Source organism: Mixophyes fleayi, chromosome 5 (genome assembly GCF_038048845.1).
Source record: "Mixophyes fleayi isolate aMixFle1 chromosome 5, aMixFle1.hap1, whole genome shotgun sequence".
Taxonomy (NCBI): Eukaryota; Metazoa; Chordata; class Amphibia; order Anura; family Limnodynastidae; genus Mixophyes; species Mixophyes fleayi.
This window is the reverse complement of record NC_134406.1, coordinates 3,105,937-3,127,035: the sequence shown is the minus strand read 5'-3', so window position 1 is coordinate 3,127,035 and position 21,099 is coordinate 3,105,937. Positions and strand designations below refer to the sequence as shown.

At 42.2% G+C, this 21,099-nt stretch overlaps 1 protein-coding gene across 3 annotated transcripts in view; it reads left to right on the top strand.

Annotated features, from left to right (window-relative positions):
- The window catches only part of ARHGAP39 (Rho GTPase activating protein 39), a 145,000-nt gene that overhangs the window by 64,086 nt on the left and 59,815 nt on the right, over positions 1-21,099 (top strand). For all 3 annotated transcript variants that reach the window (XR_012692709.1, XM_075211581.1, XM_075211582.1), the window contains exons 3-4: positions 3,771-5,172; positions 14,775-15,336. Coding sequence is in view for 2 of the 3 variants with exons in the window: in XM_075211581.1 (XP_075067682.1) it covers positions 3,771-5,172; positions 14,775-15,336 (1,964 nt within the window). In the remaining variant the exon portion in view is untranslated. The remainder of the gene's footprint in view (positions 1-3,770; positions 5,173-14,774; positions 15,337-21,099) is intronic.

The window sequence follows — 21,099 nt, the reverse complement described above, 5'->3', positions numbered from 1 at the left end:
ATTTACTGCTATTCACATACACATGCAAATAGAACGTCCCACTACTTGGCATGGGTGGCGGGATTATAGCTGAGGAATGCCAGATTTCAGTGTATTTATACCTAAACACTGCCGTTTCCTGATGTTATCGCTACCATAACAACATCCCTTCTTTATGATGATGGTTTCAGTGTGTCCAGGTATTTGTGAAAGGGTCAGACTGGTGTCGCATGGCAGCAGGTGAAGCACACGTTAGTGACGTGTTAGAGGGGCGCTGCAGGATGCAGAGCAAGAAAGTGCAGCGTTCTAAATACATGGAGTCAGTGTATCATGAACATGGAACGCTGGTCCCCTGTCCCACCATAGTGATTCTAGTGCCCGAGCGCATCATCAGGTTGTCTGTTCATTCTTTTCATGCTCTATGTTATCTTTATGAGATCTGCTCTAGTTTAGCTTTATGAGATCTGCATATAGGGGGGTTAGTGGGGTATACCCATAGAAAGGACACATGGATGAATATATAGTGTAAATAGTTATGTGATAACCTCACTCTCACAGATAAACATGTTCTATATTCTCAGCAGCCCTCCTAAGTTATTCCCTATACAATGTTAGAAGTGTCACAGTGCTGCCTCATTAGTATTAATCACACCCTGACCCTGCACCGTCACTGGTTAATCTCTGAAAAATAATGGGGTTACTTTTAGTGGACTTGAGAAAAGTAAGGAATTGTTTTGTACACGTGTGACAATGCCCAGAGGGGTGAGGTCTATCGCTGAGTTTTACCATTGAATTTCCACCCCTGTGCCCCGTTAAGTGACTCCTCTACCCAGCTGGACCACTCTTAGGATGGAGGGGATCCTGGATACCTCAACGCAGGTAGGGAACAGTAAGCCCCAGCCTGGATGCATGGAGGGCGAGCTGTACCCCAGAGTTCAGTTACGGGAATACATCCAGGTTCAGCCCAGAGCAGAGGCCGCTTACCTGCCGGTAACACGAGCTCTGTAGATTAGAGATAAATCCCAGCAATGTCAGAGAAACACTGTGATTGGAGCAGTGTCAGTATTCTGATTAGCTTTATATTCCCTGGCCTAGAGCTGATGGAAACGCTGGCACGCTCCTTTGCAGCAGTGTGGAAAATGCCTTTTGTTTAATCCTGGCTCTCACTTGTCACATCCAACAGCCTCTTGTTATTCTCATAGTAACGCTGAACGGCGTAGGGGTAAAGGACAGCGATTTATATGGAGGAAGCTGCAGTAGTTGCACAACCCATTATGTGTGTGTCATATATATATATATATATATATATATATAATTATACGGCATTCTAGATGGGGGAAGCAATTTCTTCTTTAATTTTGCTCTGTTTACTGGAGATTATACGGATGTCTCAGAGATAATGTTGACCTGTCTTTACACCAATACTATTTCTAGTTTTTCTTCCTAATTTTACACGGCCTTTAGCTTCTTTGACAATGTGACATCAATTCCTGTTACACATATGACGTTTTCATATTGATCCAATGAATTCTAATGAATAACATTCATTCTCTCTCAGCAGCGCAGGCTGTGATTAGACCGATATTCTGTATATTGTATATGAAGCCAATTAAGGTGATGTTTATTGTGTTTAAAGCTACACTACCACCTACACGATCAACCTTACTAAGCTTCTCGCTACCCAGGGTGGGCTTCACCTGTTCTGTTATACTGCACAAGCTAATGCTACTCGCTGGCTGCGTAGAGGGAGTGTGAGCCAGGAGGCCAATCACAAGCCGTAGTCTGTAGATTAGTCGTCTCACCCACAGTCTCCCTGGTTTTTGGACAAGGCTAGAAGACCCAGAAAATATGTCCCCAGGGCTCAGTGTAAGGTAGAGAAGCTTCGTAAAATCTACTTATTGATGGAAGTGCAGCTTGAGACTTACCTGTGTGCTTTAATGAAGACTACCTGTTTATCTTATCTTCTCAATAGCCTCAGTGTTTTAAAATTAATACTAAGGGGGATATTCAATTGGCAGCGATGTGGCGCACATACCTCACTGTGTGATGTCCAGAAGCGCACATTGCTGGCAATAATGATAGGAAGCGCCGCTCATTTTTCTCGCACCTCTATACGGTGCCATGAAAAATTAGCGGAGATTCCAGCTGTAATATCTGCGCGATCACCTCAATGTTTAACTTTACTTCATATTGGGATATGATTACTGGAGTGTGTACATTCCCCCAGCTGGGTCATCCAGGGTTTCACCTCCCCATTCACACTTGTTTGTATTTGGGTGTAGTGTATTGTGAGATTTACACCTCAATAGGTAAATACTCCACTTTACTGTGCATGTATTCCACAAACCATAAATATTAACTATACCATACTCTCCAATAGTAGTTTTATTACATACTTGAACGGTTTGTGACACATCATTACCGTTCTTTGACATTGACTGGATGAGTCATTGACAGAATCATTTTTGTTGCTATATTTAGGGTTTCACTATTTCGGCATTTAAACGATGAACTCTAATTGGTTTTATTGTGTTTATACTGTCATTTGTGATATCAGTACATTTATTATAAATGATTAGTGATCGTCTGAGTGCACAATTTGTTTGTAACACTGGGTAAGATCTTTGTGTTGAACATTCAGCCTGTATCCCGGATCACTTATATCTGCCATATCCAAGGCCCCACACCAGGAATTTCCATGTTATGTCTTACTGGATGAGTGTCTTATAATGGTCTATGTATACAGCACATTACTTCACGTATGGACTCTGATACTATCACTATATATATTAATAGAATCACAAGGCTCTAATATTTCCTTATCGCCTGAGCCTGTGTAAATTGGATGTTGCAAGATTGTTTATAAGAAGTATAATAGTATTTGAATCACCAAGATGTTCACTTGTGACACTAGACAGGGGCAATTACTTCTTCTGTGGGGTTCCCACCCAAAATGTATACTTTATTATTTAGTGTAAATGGACAGACACCGTGTGGTTTCGGTGGCTTAATGCCGCTGTAACCACTGCGGATAGAATGCAGGAAATGTTCAGGGGAGTTAGATCTTCCTCAGGCTAAGACGCAGGCGTGTCATCATCGTACCCATGGAAACGGCCTCCATGACAGGTTGGCTGTGGTATTGGGATGGTGGGAAGGTGGGATGCTGGGGGGGGGGGGACAGGAATGTTGGAGATAACTATTTATTCTGCACTCTGAGTAGTGAAATCTATATTTTGGGTAGAGAAACCTTTGGAAGAGTTTAATACAGGTGCTCCATATTTAGTCAGTGGACTCATGGTCTGAATTATAGGCACAATGTCTGTGAATCTATCCAGATTACAGTCTCCTGGTATCTACAACTAGGGGTAAATGTATCAAGCTGAGAGTTGTCCGGCGAGTTTGAAAAGTGGAGATGTTGCCTATAGCAACCAATAAGATTCTAGCTATCATTTTTTAGAATGTACTAAATAAATGACAGCTAGAATCTGATTGGTTTTTCAAACCTGCCGGAAAACTCTCAGCTTGATACATTTACCCCTAGTCTGCAAACTATTTATATTGAATGGTGCCTAATAGCAATGGGTTCTGTCCCCTGCACTACCACCAGCTCTGTGTCTTTTCATTCATTGTTTTATCTCTCACTCATTGTACCATAATTACACTAAGAAGCTTCTATTACTATGATGGTACTACCCCAATAAATGAGTGTGTTTGTTAGCTGTGTACACATGAAATATCAGTAGGACATATTACATTTCAGAGATGTGACACTTTCTTGTCTCTTTGTGCAGGATGTCCTCTCTCAGATGGAACACTGGCACCAAAGAGCGAATGCTGATCAAGGTGACGGACCGAGAGCCAAGCTTCCTGATGCATCAGGGAAATGGATATACCACCGACAATCCACAGGGCACCCGATCCCGTCGACCCTCCGGGGGGCAACAATCGCCCATCATGCAGACATTCTCAGTCGATACCGACAACTCTGTCTTTTTCTCTGAACGAAAGCAATCACCATATATGAAAAGAGCAGATCACATTGGTTCTTGTTCTCCGCTTCTTGGACGAGGTGAGTCGTTCTGCACCTTACAATCGCAACATAGAAAGCACTCGAATGAGTCGCAACCGTCTTCTCCTCGCTATGCCTACGAACCCCCACTCTACGAGGAGCCACCCACGGAGTATCAGGCTCCGATCTATGATGAACCTCCCATGGAGATGCAGTATGACGCCAGTGGAAACTACAGAGCAATGTCCCCGCAGAAGTCACCTATTCGCAAGCCACATACTTTTCTGCAGTCCCCGAAACAGGCCTCCAACTCCCCCTACCAACAGCTTGTGTTGACCAAACAGAAATGCTCTGACAGGTTCATGAGCCTGGATTACAGTCCTGCCGGAAAAGAGTATGTGCGTCAGTTAGTGTACGTTGAACAGTCTGGTTCCAGCCCAAAGATGAAAACGGGCATACGGCACAAGTACACCCCGAACACCATTGGTGGATCGTACTCCTTGCAGCATAATCCACCGTATATGAGGGACCAGCGCCTAGAGGTGAAGTCTGGAGACTATAGTAGTATGGAGGGTTCAGAATTACGACAGAGTCAGCAACAGCAGCAGTTCCATGCAGAAGATTCCATGTCCTGGTCCAGCCAGCAGGACACCATGTCTTCTACAAGTTATTCTCCCAACACAAGAAAAAGGAAAAGCAGAAAACCATCTTTGTCTCTGGAACCCAACTCGGCGCCGTCTGAAGGCTCTGCAGAGAGAGAGTCGCTGAATGAGCAGGCCATGATCGAGGAAAGACCTTCATCGATGCCCAACCGACCATTGATGAGTAGAACAGAGAGCCGTTCATCTGAGGCAGATATGCACCGCGGGTCTCCGGAAACGTTCATGGCACAAGCTCGTCTGGCGTGGGAGGCTCAGCAGGCCCATTTCCACATGAAGCAGAGGAGCAGTTGGGACTCTCAGAAGGATGGCTCCGGCTATGAGAGTGATGGCGCCGTGCCTTTGCCGATGCCCGGCCCGGTTGTTAGAGCTTTCAGCGAGGACGAAGCCCTTGCGCAGCAGGACAGCAGACACTGGAAGAGAAGCACCTTTGAAAAACTTGGGTTTCCGCAAATACTACTGGAAAAAAGTGTATCGGTCCAAACTAACCTGGCTTCCCCGGAGCCATATTTACACCCCTCTCAGGTAAAGTGCTGTTCTGTATGTGTATTGTCTATAATGGAACACTCTTCTGTACTACTCTTGTCATATGAGGCATCCTCTAACAATGACCGTATTATACAGGAGGGAAAGCTATGAAATATGAAGTCTTTAATGCCTATGATTATCATAATAACCTCTTATGCACCAAAAGGATGATGTTCCTGACTCCTCCCCATTATATAGATTGTCACTGGCTTTAGGGAGGGGCTACCACCTAAAGAGGAGGAGCTTGGAGAAAGAAAAGGGTAGCGTGATATATATGTAGCTTTTAATAAGCTGTGGAGTGTGTAGTCGTGTTTCTTATACAAAAAGAGTGATATATGAAACACTTGATATCAGAAAGTGGTGATCAGATGAGGCAGATAGCATATAGGGACAGAGAGACAGGCTAACTGTCCAGTACATAACACTTACTCTTATCTGATAATCTATCATGTAAATGACAGTAGATATATCTGTAATAGAAGTGTATATAAATAGGCCCCATCCTGTGTGCAGAGCGTCAGCCGCCAGTCACTGGAGTCTATGGAGAGCAGTGTAGGAGCTGGTGTCAGAAACTCATTATCCAGAGACTTCCAAAGCTCTTGAAGAATTAAATGTTCTGCCACTTGGAGTCATTTTCAGACTTTAAACTAGAGATGGGCGGGTCCGGTTCCCCGAGAACCGAACCCACCGGAACTTTGGCTATCCGAGTACCAAGCTGAGGAGCTCGGTACTCTCCCGCCCGCTCCGAATCGAAATCGAGGCCGAACGTCATTGTGACGCCGTCGGATCTCGGGGCTCGGTTCTCGCGATACTTGAAGATTATAAATACACGCCTCCACAGCAATCCATCGCCATTTGACAGAGGGAGAGAGCAGGGTGTAGTCACAGGCTGATTAGAGCAGGGACAGAGAATACAATATTCTTCTTGCAATTGCTCTAACAAAAATCGCTAGTGCAGAGAGGAGGATAGAGGTTTATAATTTTGTTTTAATATTTGGCACTCCCCAGTGCTTTTGGGGTGTCCCCCCATAATTGTGCTTATTTCTGGCTGTCAAAAGTCATATCTGTCAGCAGTATCTACCAAATAATTTTTACCACTACAAGTGCTTTGCGCTCAAAATGGATTCAATGCAGTCCACATATGATCAGAATGAGCAACCAGGTTCTGTCACCAGTCCTGATGTTAGTGTTCCCAGTACGCCATCTGGCCAAGGCGATGTCAAACAACAGAGTGTTTCCAAATCAGTGCAAAAAACAAAAACCCAAAAATTTTTTACTGTGTTGAAGCGAAAACGAAGTGTTACTGAGCAAAAGTTAAGTGCCGATAAAAAAAAAAAAATTGCAAACATGCCAATCTACACACGCAGTGGCAAAGAGAGAATGAGGCCTTCACCTTTGGTTATTAGTGGCAGATCCCAAAAAGTTACCCAGCCTACAAGTGGTGCACTACTGTTACGCGTCAAAGCCGAGCTGCAAGATAACAGTGAGGCATTAGAGGAGAATGTTTGCTCTGATTCACAAATGACACCAATCCCTGTGGAGAGTCCATCCAACAGTGGGATGTCTAATTTTGAGCATTCTGATAGTGTACCCATAAAGAAGGGCCCTTTCAGCAGTTCTGCTGATGTGTACCTGAACAGCCCGAGTGTAGCCGGTATTACACCAAGTGAGGATGACACTTTGTCTTTAGAAGAGGATGTGGGGGAGATTTGGGTATCCGACGATGAGGATATGGTTGATTGTGTAAGTCCTGCAGCAGTGTGGAACCAGTGGGAGCAGTTCTGGCACGTGAGGTTCTGGCACCAACATGCACTCACTTTCCAAACATAAGCAGGGATGACGCAGGGGGCAGAGCACAACAGATTAACATATGGGCTGGTTTGAAAGATTTTTAAAAAAAATATGTGACCTTGAACATTACTCCAACCAATCCTACTATTAACATGCAAAGGATGGAGGAGGGCCTATCAGGGATTAAACTGTATTTTTACTAATTTACAGTCATAAGTTTTGGATGTAGTATACACCCAAAGATGAGTGCTCAATTGCTAAGAGTCATTGATGAAGAGGAAGACAAGCAGGCTTGTCTATAGAATTTGCAAAACCAAGTAATTTGAATTCCAAAAGTGGTCCACAACTACTGTTACGTTTGAAAGCCGAGCTGCAAGAAAACACTAAGGCCAATCCCTGTGGAGAGTCCATCCAACAGTGGTATGTCTAATCGTGAGCATTCTGATAATGTACCCATAAAAAAGGGCCCTTTCAGCAGTTCTGCTGATGTGTGCCTGAACAGCCCGAGTGTAGCCGGTGATACACCAATTGAGGATGCCACTTTGGAATTAGAAGAGGATGAGGGGGAGATTTGTGTAGGCGACGAGGGCGCTATCGATGATGTGGATGATTAGGATGCAGAAAGATACCAAACTGCCTTTGTCCATTTCTTTAGATATTTAACTATAAGTGTAGGGTGTAATATACACCCAAAGACGATGGCTGCATTGTCAATATGCATAGATGGAGAGGAAAACCATCTGGTTTGTGTGTAGAATTAATGAAGGCCTACCTACCAGGAATTAGACAGTTTTTTGGCTAATTTATTAGCTTTACAATTACATTACTTATCCAAGAAACAGGTGGAGCACTAAATTTGGTTATTTTATGCCCAAAAACATGGATTTTCCAACAAAATAGCAAAACAAAACCAAAACACGCAATGGCGGTTTTGCAAAACCAAAACCAAAACACAAAGGTAATCCAGATCCAAAACCGAATACAAAACCAAAACAGTGACCATCTCTACTTTAAACACACAAACTTCAGCACACACCGATTTACTGTACACATGACCTCGTATTATACCACCTGCATGACTGTAGCCTGGTGTATTATGCCATTTGTGTGGCGGAATGGCTCATACAACCACGCTTATAAATGACATAAGATGTATTTGTCTCTCAGTGGCTGGTTGTGTCTTTTATGTGAGATTACCATGAGCAGTGAGTACAGTTTAAGTGACACACGTATTGATGTAGCTAAACAAAGGGAGATAAAAGAGTAAGAGGTATATTTAATAAACTGCGGCTTTGAAGAAGTGGAAATGTTGCCTACAGCAGCCAATCAGATTCTAGCTGTCATTTTGTACTAAATAAATGATAATTAGAATCTAATTGGTTGCTTTAGGCAAAATCTCCACTTTTTCAACCCCACAGTTTAGTAAATATACCCCTAAATGTTAATGTAAAAGTTTTATTTCTTAAACTTAGAAAACAAAGAGATTATCGGTGGTCCAGCATGGCTGCCTACACATCCGAGGGCATAGTATACAAAGTGATGTTCTGCAGCAGATAGACCACCGCAGTCATGTGACTCCTCACGCAGCCAGCGCTCTGGGGGTCCGCATTGTCTGACCTGTGTGCTGATTTGCTGCAGGGGTATGCCTATTAGTTGTCCTAGTTTTCTCAGGACAGAAAGGGATCTCAGGCACGTTTAAATACCTTTACTGTTGTAAAGTTTTGAGCTTGGTGACCAGTGTCTGAGCTGTTATCTTCTTCATCATCTCCGGTATGTCTGTATTTTGCCAGTTTTGAAGTGGGGTAGTGACAGTCGGATCATAACAGTACAGAGTATTTCATGAGACACGTTCGCTGATGTGGTGAGAGACCTCGACCAGACTACTCATGTGTTTATATGAGCGGTGGTGTCCCCACCACACAGCTCTACCAAGACTCAGAGGAAAAGCTGTGTTTGTGCTCAGGTATAATAGGCCCTACTAACATTACTTGTATGCACAGAGAGAGATTTCCCAGTCATGTCCCATATATCACACCAGGTAGTGGATTGTTATATGCCAGTGAGCACAGCGTACATTTCATGCCTACAAAGCGCACCAGTACCTATGTTTATTCAGAGTTATACACATCCACACTTGCACCTGCTTCTACCCTAATCAGGCGTGGCAGTGGAGAGAAGGGGCGTTCCTACAGAGTACAGTAAGGGCAAGTTCGTAGACTTGTGAGCCGATGTAGTCCGGATGCAGATCCGCCTTTTGCAGCTGTAGTATTGCCTCTCGTCTAGGGCTGGTGTAAACAGACGTCAATGATAATGACGCCATCTAACCGCTTCTGATTGGCTGATTGTAATTTCACCTCTGACGCTGATGGCTGCTTTCTTCATTGATCGTGCAGATATCATAGGGTTCGTAATGTCAAATTCATGTGCGAGAAGAAGGTTATTTCTGCTGTATTATATGAAGCCCAATAGTAAATGAGTTTACCTATAAAAACAAATGTTTACAGAGTGGCATTGTGTTTACACCCTGTTTCTTAATATAAGTATGTGGGTGCAAGTACATCTGTCAGGAACCTGCTGCGCATCCACCACAAATGGGGAGCTGGGTGTATCCTGAGATGCGTCCGGCTCTGCAGATGAATGAAATATGCTATTTTTGCGGTGCACGTTTTTTGGCCGCATATTACGCCCAGGTTGCCCTCAACTCTGTATCTGGCCCTTTGTGTCTTTTATCACAGAGAATATAATCCGAGTATTATCTACAGCCGGTGAGCAGGACAGGAAGTGGCACCACGGACTATTTACTTATCGTAGTCTGACGGAGCAGTAATTACATGGACTGAGCAGTAATTACATGGACTGAGCAGCAATTACACGGACTGAAGCAGGATTGGACAAATCGTAGCGTTCATTACAGATGTGTTTCTAATTACTATTATTTGTCTTTGGATTTAAATACAACGTATATTTAGCATCCTGTAGCTTGATTTGGCTTTGCAGGTTTCATGTTAATTATTGCTTAGATCTGTAGCAGTTGCCCAATACCCCACCCAACCTGTCCGCAGCGTCGTCCAGTAGAATCCTCAGTGTGTATATCCTGCTCTGGGTGTAGGGTAGTATGGCAGAGCTGACCCAACCTGTCCGCAGCTTCCTCCAGTGTAATCCTCAGTGTGTATATCCTGCACTGGGTGTAGGGTAGTATGGCAGAGCTGACCCAACCTGTCCGCAGCGTCGTCCAGTATAATCCTCAGTGTGTATATCCTGCTCTGGGTGTAGAGTAGTATGACAGAGCTGACCCAACCTGTCCGCAGCGTCGTCCAGTAGAATCCTCAGTGTGTATATCCTGCACTGGGTGTAGGGTAGTAAGGCAGAGCTGACCCAACCTGTCCGCAGCTTCCTCCAGTATAATCCTCAGTGTGTATATCCTGCACTGGGTGTAGGGTAGTATGGCAGAGCTGACCCAACCTGTCCGCAGCTTCGTCCAGTAGAATCCTCAGTGTGTATATCCTGCACTGGGTGTAGGGTAGTATGGCAGAGCTGACCCAACCTGTCCGCAGCTTCGTCCAGTATAATCCTCAGTGTGTATATCCTGCACTGGGTGTAGGGTAGTATGACAGAGCTGACCCAACCTGTCCGCAGCTTCCTCCAGTGTAATCCTCAGTGTGTATATCCTGCACTGGGTGTAGGGTAGTATGGCAGAGCTGACCCAACCTGTCCGCAGCTTCGTCCAGTATAATCCTCAGTGTGTATATCCTGCACTGGGTGTAGGGTAATATGGCAGAGCTGACCCAACCTGTCCGCAGCTTCGTCCAGTGTAATCCTCAGTGTGTATATCCTGCACTGGGTGTAGGGTAGTATGACAGAGCTGATCCAACCTGAGCTCTGTGCATTTTGCCAAAATAATTATATACGATGATTTGTAATATCTCAGGCAGTGTAACCCCCATCAGCACAGACTCCTCTATATGGATTTACAAGCCACACTAATACAATGAGTTAAAGTGCAGTAGACCAGGAGAGAATTTATCTTCTGTCTACTCCTAGAGCTGATAATTCTACAAGATCAATATAACCTACTTTTCCATAATTTTTTCTCCTTTTTTCTGTTTTATTACTTCGCTCTATATATGGGGTGGGGGGGGCACTCCCTGTGTGTTACAGGATTTGGAATGTTCTGCTCCTTTGTCTGAGGTTACATGGCTGGATGTGGGTGATTTGTCATTAATGCCTGTTTTCTTATTAGTAGTTCTGAGTAGTTGTCCCTGAGCTTTACTTTACGTATTGTTGTTGTATGCATCAAACTGCCTCTAGCACTGGTTGATTAATTAAACCTCTGCGTTGTACTGCTTGAAGTTAATCTATTGCGTCACGTGTGTTTCCCAGAGCGTGACATTGAAATTCCCTGCAATACTTTTACTCCCAGCAGATGATATGTCATGTCAGATGAGTGAAAGGATGTCAGCACATGCTTACTGTGCTCTTCAATCAAATTACTGTGTTCCCATCCTGGCTTAAATGAATCATTAGTGGTCTGATTGGAGGTAACTGTCACATTGCTGGATGGGAGAACTGCTAGTGATTGACAGTTACCCCCACTCGGATCACAGATGCTGTATTGTGTATGAAAAAATGGGCAACATGTCCCCTTCTAAAATCAACAGCTTGCCATGGGCTGTGAGAGCTGCAGTAATTCACAAAGATCGGGACCCCTGGAGTCACAACAAAGATCCCTCAGACCCCTGTTACATTATACCAAGGAGCAACAAAAATAAACACATGAATACAATTTTAAAAGTAGAGTTTAATTGAATAAAAACTCCCCAAAATTTGCATGCACCACTTGATTAAATACAATTTTCTTTCCTTCTTTCTTGATCCACCTTAATCTAAATGGCAGGGGGAAAAACAACAATGAAAACCCTAAAAATCCAATTGACTGCTGCAAAATGATCATAAGCTGGTAATTCCTGGGACTTCAGCCACTTGCAGCCAATCACATGTGAGCAGTGTGGGAAAGAGCTTTTGATTGGAAGTCCCAGTTATCCCGCTTTTGATTATTAGCAGCATTTGCTCCTATCCTAGTTGGTCGTCTTTTCCCACTAATTTGTACTATGATGGTTCAAGAAAGAAGATTTTATGTTAAACAACTTTATTGTAACGTTGTGATTGTTGCTTTGCTCTTCCCCTTATGGTGTGTTGGTGCCAGCATCTCCATTACTACATTTATTTTCTGTGAATCTGGTTCTGGAACTTCACTGCTTATTACCTGCCCAAAATATGACCCCTCCGGTATTACTATGTACAGGATCTGCGGCTCCCTAGAGCTGTATGCACATTGCATCATATGCATCCCTTCGGCAACCATGCCCCAGCGAATCCTCAGTGATTACTTCTCTGTTTTTTCATGAACCTCGCTCCTGCTAGTGTGTGAGTTATTGTCTATGGAGCTCTCTCATTATAACCAGATACAGACTCTCAGTGTATTATTTCTTTTCCACTGCTGCCATTGAACTCAGCCCCTCCACAGTGTCTGTGACCTTCGTTGTCATGTCCAGTTTTCCATGTTAGATCCTTTTTTGTGTTTGTTTGAATTTTGGCGGGTGTTTTTGTGGTGGGAATTGTTTTTTATTTCAGGTCTTAATATTGTTTAAGCTAGGTCTCGGCAATAGCCATATGTTTGTTGTTTTACTGTATGAGTCCCTAACTGCTGGGAGACTATTCCATGGATCTCTCTTCTTGTCTGTAAAACATTCTTCCTCGTGTGACTTTTCAGTCTTCCTCCAATGTCACAGTGTGGTCCTCTTATTTATATAAATATACAGCCGTCCTGATGTCTATTAATACTTCTCTACCATATCACCCCCGTTCCTTCTCCTCTACGCTGGACACATTTAGCTCTACAAGTCTCTTCTGGTCAGATTTCTTATGCTGCTCATTCACCATTGTAGTTGCCCAAATGTTCTCTATTATATAAATGCGTTTTACAATCTAGGACCTACAGAACTGTATACAATAGTCGAGGTGAGATCTTACCAGTGATGATATAACCTCCAAGTATTCTACTACTGACCGCGCTGCTCGCTGGCCTTCATTTCTCTTGGGCTGCTCCACACCTGTAGAGCGATCTCCTGCGCCCTATCAGGTTCTCCAAGGCTTCCAGCGTGGCCTTAATACTCATTTCTCTATTCAAGCCCATCAGCCTCCTCCTAACTCCTTTGCCTTGGCTGTAACCTCCACTTTCCCACTCTGTACCACCCTATTTGTGTTTACCCTTCTTTTTAGGATGTAACCTCTCGGGAGCAGGGCCCTCTTCTCCTTCTACTATCCCATCACCCTCTGTATTCTAGGCTGCTTCCCTCGCCTCTGTGTGTACTGTGTTATATAGTAGATGTCTGGTCTGTGCAGTATAATGTTCATCATATATTATGTAATGTGAATATCATGGACGGCGCGGCAAAACTTTTGTGGCACGTTATAAATAAAAGGTAATAAAAAATAACCATCTGATACTACAACTCCAAGGTCCCTTTTCTCTGTTGTTGCTGACATTGCAGCATATTTTCTATTCTACGTTCGGATTTTGGTGTCCCAAATGCATTATTTTACATTTTGACCTATGCAATTTGAGATTCCACACATTAGTCCATTGTTGTCATCTCTACACATTTTTTGAGGGATCAGGTGACCCCACTTTTGTAGCACTGATATTTGTGTATACAGTACAGTAGGGTATAGCTCTTTCACCTCTAGTGTAAGTCCTTTATCTCCTTCACATGTCCCCGCTTCAGTCTTACCTTCACTATTTTTCCTTTCTTTCTTTACTAATGTGTTTTCATTTTGCAATATTTTCTTCTGTTTGCGCTTTAGCAGTTTTTAGTTCAGTCCATGGTTTCTGTACTTTCACCTATCAATGTGTGCTCTGTCAGAGAGACACAGGAAGGAATTCTCGTTAGACTAAAGTTAGCCTTTTCTGTTATCTAATAAAGCCTTTGTTGTGGTCACTAACCGCATTGATTGACGGCCACTAACCAATGGTTACTAACTGCACTGACCGATGGTCACTAACAGCACTGACCGATGGTTAGAAACCGTGTTGACCGTTTATCACTACTAAAAAATATATGATTCTGGTGAGTCAGGGTGTGATTTGGTTGAATAAGTGGCCTACTTGGTGTCGCTGTTCCGATGAATGAATGTTGGCCTCTACAGTGTATTGTACAGATAGAGGTAACCAGGGTGTAAGTCCCTTATTCAGTCTGTATATGTTCAACATTTACTCATCTCTCTTTCCTTCATTTGCTTCCCCCCCCCCCCCAGAATGCTGTGAGATTGTTTTGTTATCTACGACGTCTCAATAATGTTAAAATCTATGTGCTAAAAATATATACTTCTCTGCAATGTCTATTCGTATTTGTCCTTTATTTTCTAGAGGTGGAGAGAGTTTGCAGTGGGCTAATCGCCCACATACTATGATCATTTGGTGCATAAGATGGCGATTACCTATGTATAGATGTATTCATGTCTTTCCCTGTTCTGTCACTAATAATAGTGGGAAACCGCAACTCGGACACAGTGATGACACCTCTCAGTCCCAACCTCATGTGCGCGTTACATCTTTTACAATGATAAACGGTGATGCGCTTTATTTGCCATGTGATAAAACAGAATCTGCACAATACTGCATGACCTGCATGCATCCAGTGTCTTCTCACATTGACAAATACAAAGATAAGTAGCGTGTGTTTTGTAGTAAGTCAGCTCATGTAACACGGACTAGTGATAAAATGAGGTCTCTGTCTGTTGTCTCGTAGTCTGAAGACCTCGGTGCCTGCGCTCAGTTTGAGAACAGCCGCCACAACAGGAACATGATGCCAAGCTCCAGCTGTGTCTTCCCCACCTTCACCTTGAGGAAGCCTTCTTCTGAGACCGACATTGAAAACTGGGCTTCCAAACATTTCAACAAGCACACCCAGGGTCTGTTCCGGCGCAAGGTCTCCATCGCCAACATGCTGGCTTGGAGCAGCGAGTCCATCAAGAAACCCATGATAATGACCACTGACCGCAATGTGAAAAAGGAGGCCTGTGAAATATTTAAACTCATCCAAATGTACATGGGTGACCGGAGAGCCAAGACTGACCAGCTGAGTGTAGCTTTAGAGGTTGCCACCAAAGGATGGAGCATGCAAGGATTGAGGGACGAGCTGTATATCCAACTGTGCAGACAGACCACAGAGAACTTCCGCTACGAGAGCTTGGCACGCGGCTGGGAACTAATGACTATTTGTTTGGCTTTTTTTCCACCTACTCCTAAGTTTCATTCCTACTTGGAAGGATATATATATCGGCACATGGACCCTTTGAATGATGCAAAAGGTAAGACTCAATACAGATATCTGAATGAACCTGTCTGCTTCTGTGTTTCATTTAGTTGTTGGATACTAGGGTAACCGTATCTATAGTTCTACAGAAGAGCTGGGTGCTTGAATTATTGCTGATTACACCTGGGAAATGTCAGTAGGTTAAATGACGACTTGTTATTTTACCCGTATTGTTCATGTTCTGCCTCCAACAGGAAGTCCGTGGGTTCTTCAACATGTTTCCTTCTATATTGTGTATGTCTGTTCTACAACCTGACACTCATGGTGTGTTCACCTATGTACATCAAATGATGACAAATTTTTAAGCCAAACAGGAAATAAAATAATTATCGTTCAAATAGACACATATTCCTGCTTGTTAGCCAAAGGGAAGAGAGGTTGTGGGAATAGGCCCAAGGAAATATTACCAGACCTCCAAATCACTTTCACAAACTGCGTATGTAAAATCCAAGATCAAGTATTAGAAATAACCAAATACCCAATAACCCGAGATATTCTATAGAGACTGTGACGACATAGAAACCTGGGTGATATATACTTAACATCTAAACATAAAAGATGTTATTGATTCATGTACTGTAAAACACCTCCGCTTTACAGTATACTACAAAGGAATATATTGTCACCTGTATGCTGTGGGCATATTTTCTATGTATGTGTAATGAATGGCTATGAAGAAATTGAGTCATAAAGGGTCATTTATGAAAGTGAAAAGCTGAGCCCCCATAATACATTTCTATTTGCTACGTGCATACACATGGTCACACCCGTATTCTACGTTTGGGAAATGCCCTGCTCCTACTTGCTGGAAATGTGCATTGTGGAAACATTAAAGAACATTTTTGGACCATCCTTAATTAAATTAAAACATCCTAAGTCTATGGTATTATATGCTATAACTAAGCCTATGATCTACAATCATACTTAGAACCTTCTCTGCCTTCGATCCACCCAGTAGTGTCCCTTCTAAGGTGTAACCCCTACATTCACATAACCTGCATTTATCCACATTGAGCTTCATGTTGCTGGCCAATGTATCTAAGTCCCATTGTAAGGATAAGGCATCTTGTATGGACTAAATTCCAATACATCATTTTGTACCGCACAGATAGTGGACTATTACTTCCAACTTCTGCATCATCTATAAGCACATTTTCCAGCATTGGTCCCAAGACCGATCCCTGGTGTACATCATGCATAACCTCAGAGTATGACGTTTTGTATCAAGTGACTTATTGTGTTTTCTAGTCCAGTAGTACTTATACAGTAAGCACCTGTGAGGCACATTGTCAAATGCTTATGAAAATCCACAACCGGTAGAATTATTAATAACAAGATCGTTCTTTCATAAATCCATGTTGGGAAATATGTTCCCCATTATAGATGTTAAAATTACTTCTCTATAGTTATTATACAGAAATCTCAATTCCTTTTTGAATGCCGGTGCCACATTTGCTTTTTGTAAATCCAATGATTTTATAAAGAGTATTTTAAAATGAGAAATAGTGGTAACTAAACTAATCTCCCTGTGGACTAGACGATGTAATATATCAGGTGCAGGTGCTTATCCACATCAATTTTGTTTCTTTTTTGGACCTGCTACCCAGCAGCTCTGGCCAGTGTGATAGGCGAGAGGGGAACTATCCACAACAACCCTGATGTGAAGGCAAGAGGTCAGGTGTACCAGCCAGGTGCCCAGCGAGGGGTACCCTAGCAGTTACAGAGAAGGATGCGTTTCTGGATGCTGCTAAGGAGTCCAGTGATTGCAGCATTGTAAGTCCCTCCGACTACGGTTAGAGGGTGCATTCAGTGAAAGTAAGGGGACAGTGGCAAGGAAAGCCAAACCGTTCCCCAGCAACATAACAGACAGGGTGGTAATGGTGGTCCATCCTGTCAGACATTTGTAAACATTTTTATTTCAAATTATTCAATGAATGACTATTACACCTGTGCACCGGCAACGAGATATCAAAAACTTCCACTGTCCATCTGGTGGATCTCAAAAACATATTTATGGCCACTTGCTTCACTGTAAGCTCCATAGACCTTCTTGGATTAAATAATTGTTGAATAATAATCAGTCTTCATGAAATAACTGGACAGGGCTGTTCTAAACTATGGGTATATACTGTATAAGCAAAATATAATGTATACACAGTGTCAGTGTTACCTAAATGTTTCAGATAGGCAGCAAGCACCTTAAACACACTGTTAGCCTGGAGATATACACAGAGATACGAAGCTGTAAGAGGAATGGGAAAGGAAAGATTGAACAGAAGAAATGTAAGTAGGACAGGAATCATATAGGACAAAGCTGTCCATGTAATTATATAAACAGGGTGGTATACATATAGGTAATGCCAAAACGGAGCAGAGCTGATCTCTGCCACTTACTGAGGGGTAAGGGAAGTGAGCAGTGCCCCAGGTAATGATTACTATCACCATGCGAGCACATCCAAAGGCAAACATAAGAGTGGAAATGCTCTGCTCCTTCTTCCATATTTGCCTTGGTGCATACACACCATAATAAGTAGCCATTAGGCGAGTGAAGACATTTCACAGTAGTTGGTTGTGCATTGAATAAATGTATCTGCCCTAAAGTCCACCTATCATGTGCTTCTCCCCAATTTGCACTGTGTCCCATTTCTATAGAAGAGAAGGGACTTGTTGTAAATTCCAATAAACTTGGGAGATATTTACTTTTCATTATAAAACGTGAATGATAAGACTTGCTGTATATAACTCTGGGAAGAGGGACTTGCTGTGTGTAAATTCAGGTTGTCTGTTTGGATATTAAACAACCATCAGTGTTTTTTATTAAGTGATCACACTGATAATAACTTCGGTATTCACTGTTGAGGTTCTGCAGTGACCGTGTCATAGCAGTGCCTGTACTAAGAACTTGTATAACTGTATATACCATGTTATTGAGATTTCAATCATGAAATACTAGCATACAGAAAGAATCACAACTGACACAAAAGAAATTTGAATAAATGATTTTAATTAGCTTCGATAAATACGGTTAGCATGCAACCAGTGATATCAGTGTCTGTGCAGGAATCCATTAAGGAGACCAGGGTACAATATCCCAATGAACTTCACTCCCTGCACTCTTTATATCAAGTACACAAATAACCACAGTGTCAACAAATAAAATGTTTTGTTTACTTGATAAATGTTTTTCTTCATTGATTTGCATGTGGTGAGTTTAAAAATAACCATTAAAAAAAAGTTAATTTGCCAAAGTACTAAAAGTACCCACTTTATCATTAAACCTGAAATGACGCAAATAAAGAGTATCCAAACATACTTTTAATAAACATATTTTTATTCAAATGAAGTTAACTTATGAAACCCCCCCCCTTTCCCCAATTATAGTATATTATAACAATATATTTATTTCTGAAAGACAAATACTATTTGGCTTACATTTTTCAAGAAATGTTACATTGTCCCTCTTGACTCACAGTTTACGCTTCTTCTTCGTCTGTCATTTGTATTCCACATCTGCAGTACCTCTCGTTATCGTCCAGCAATAGTCTGCTAGCAATGTATCGTTACATTTGTCTTAATATCTCTTCTCCATTTCCAAGACGTCCTGATGGAATCTCGCTACGCTCCTCACTTACTGCACCACAGTTGCCCATGAAAAAGTCCAGATTAGAGTGAAGCAAGTGTATTTTTAAAGACATGTTGCTGCCTAATTTCTGATAAGATTACTCACAGATTCTTTATAATCAAATATCCCCTAAACTAAACAAACACACTCTTAAGTGATAAGTACTGTATAGTGAAAACAAGATTTAATAATCCATTTTAAGTGTAATATTCATATTTAACTTCTTTAAATTCGTCAAACCTGGATGATTTCATTACCGAAACACTTTGGATGTTGACCAGTGTATTAGATACTAAATTTAGACAGTACATGGCAGTAGTACTCTAAGGGGCATATTCAATTGTTAGCGAGTTTCGAAGTTCGAGTGCGTTAAGTAATTATTTGGCTTTTTTTCCTTATTTTTGAGCGCGGAAACTTCTCCCACAATTCTAATCTTTTGTTTTTTTTTACCGAAACGGTGTTATCACGCTCCAACCGTTTGTCAATGTTAAAGTATAGGCTGGATGCGAACCCTCAGCGGAAAAAGCTATGCAATTGTTTTTTAACGCTGAGTGTGAAACAGGCAAATCTGCTGTTTCATCTCACACCTCCATGGTCTGCTCAAAGAAATTATTTTTTTTTAAGTTAAGAAAAATATACATTAAACTGAAAAAATAGGTGTAAAAGTTCATAAAAATAACCTTAAAACTGAGAAGTACTTAAAAAAGTGTAATAATAATTAATAATTTTTGGAAAGTGCCCCCCTTGGAAAAAAACATTAGTGGTGCATGTATTTAAACTTTTTTATATCATTTTTTTTAAGGGGGGGTGGTTGTGCCTGACCTCAGTCAGCTCTCGGTGAAAAGTAGCATGTTATTTTTATTTATTTTTTAAACCAAAATCTTTTGCTCCGCACTCTATTTAGTCTTAGCCCTAGTGCTGGCAGGCTATTGATGTGTGAGTTTGGGTCCCACGGCCATAATGACTAAACACCCACAGACTGTTCAGCGCTGGCCTGGATTCCCTAGGGAGTATGGTCCGCTGAAAAATGTAAGCGGGCCACCCCCCTAGGGACACCCAGCCCAGTGCCGATAGCACTAGGGCTCTTCCTACTACCCCTGGGCTGTGGGTAGTAGGGTAATAAATGTGGATTTTGTATGAAAAAAAATAAATTTTGATTTGTGGAACTACATGTCCCAGCCAGCCATGTTGGCCTAAATAGTGTGGGCATGCTGCTACTTGTCTAACTACAAGCACCAGCGTACCCATGGCACCCAGGGCATGTTTGCACTTGTAGAACCACAAGTGCCAACATGCTCTTACACCCACGGCTGGTTGTGATCTGTAGTTCCACAAAGTAAAATGTTAAGTAAAAGCACAACACCCTCATTCCAACCACAAATCTTTATTAAAAATAATAAAACCCCAAGAAATACAGTAAACACCCTCATGTACACCATAGATTTTTATTGAAAAAAAACCAAAACAAAATACTCACCTCAGTTTTATGATGCTTTACCTACACACACTCATTTACGCAAAGTCCCAAAAAATATTTGTACCTTTAAAGAAATGTCCGGCCTGCCCACTGTCCCACAAATATTTGTACCTTACAAATGTCCATACTTGGCCAGTGCTCAAGAAATGTTTGTAAATGGCAAAAAATTTACCTCCTTGTAAAATCTTTTAATCTGCTGACCGGGTGGGGGGGGGGGGGGTGCATTGTTGCTTGCAGTGCTGGGGCCATTCTTGATTGCAGTGTGGGGGCCCATTCTCTTGTGCAGTGCTGGGGCCATTCTTGATTGCAGTGTGGGGGCCCATTCTCTTGTGCAGTGCTGGGGCCATTCTTGATTGCAGTGTGGGGGCCATTCTTGATTGAATTAATTTGCATTAATTTTTTATACTAAAATGACTGCCTTAACCACTCCTCATTTCAAACTCGCTAGGACCAATAATAGAGCGCAAGGGGGTGGATGCAATATTAACAATTGAATTGAGCAGTTTTTTTTTTTAAAAAAACGAGCGCTCAAACAGGAAAAAACGAGCGCAGGTTTTTTTTTTTTCGAGCGCGGGATTTTCACCCGTCTCGCTAACAATTGAATATGCCCCTAAGTACTACATGTGTTACTATGTGATAGTAACACTACATCTATGGCT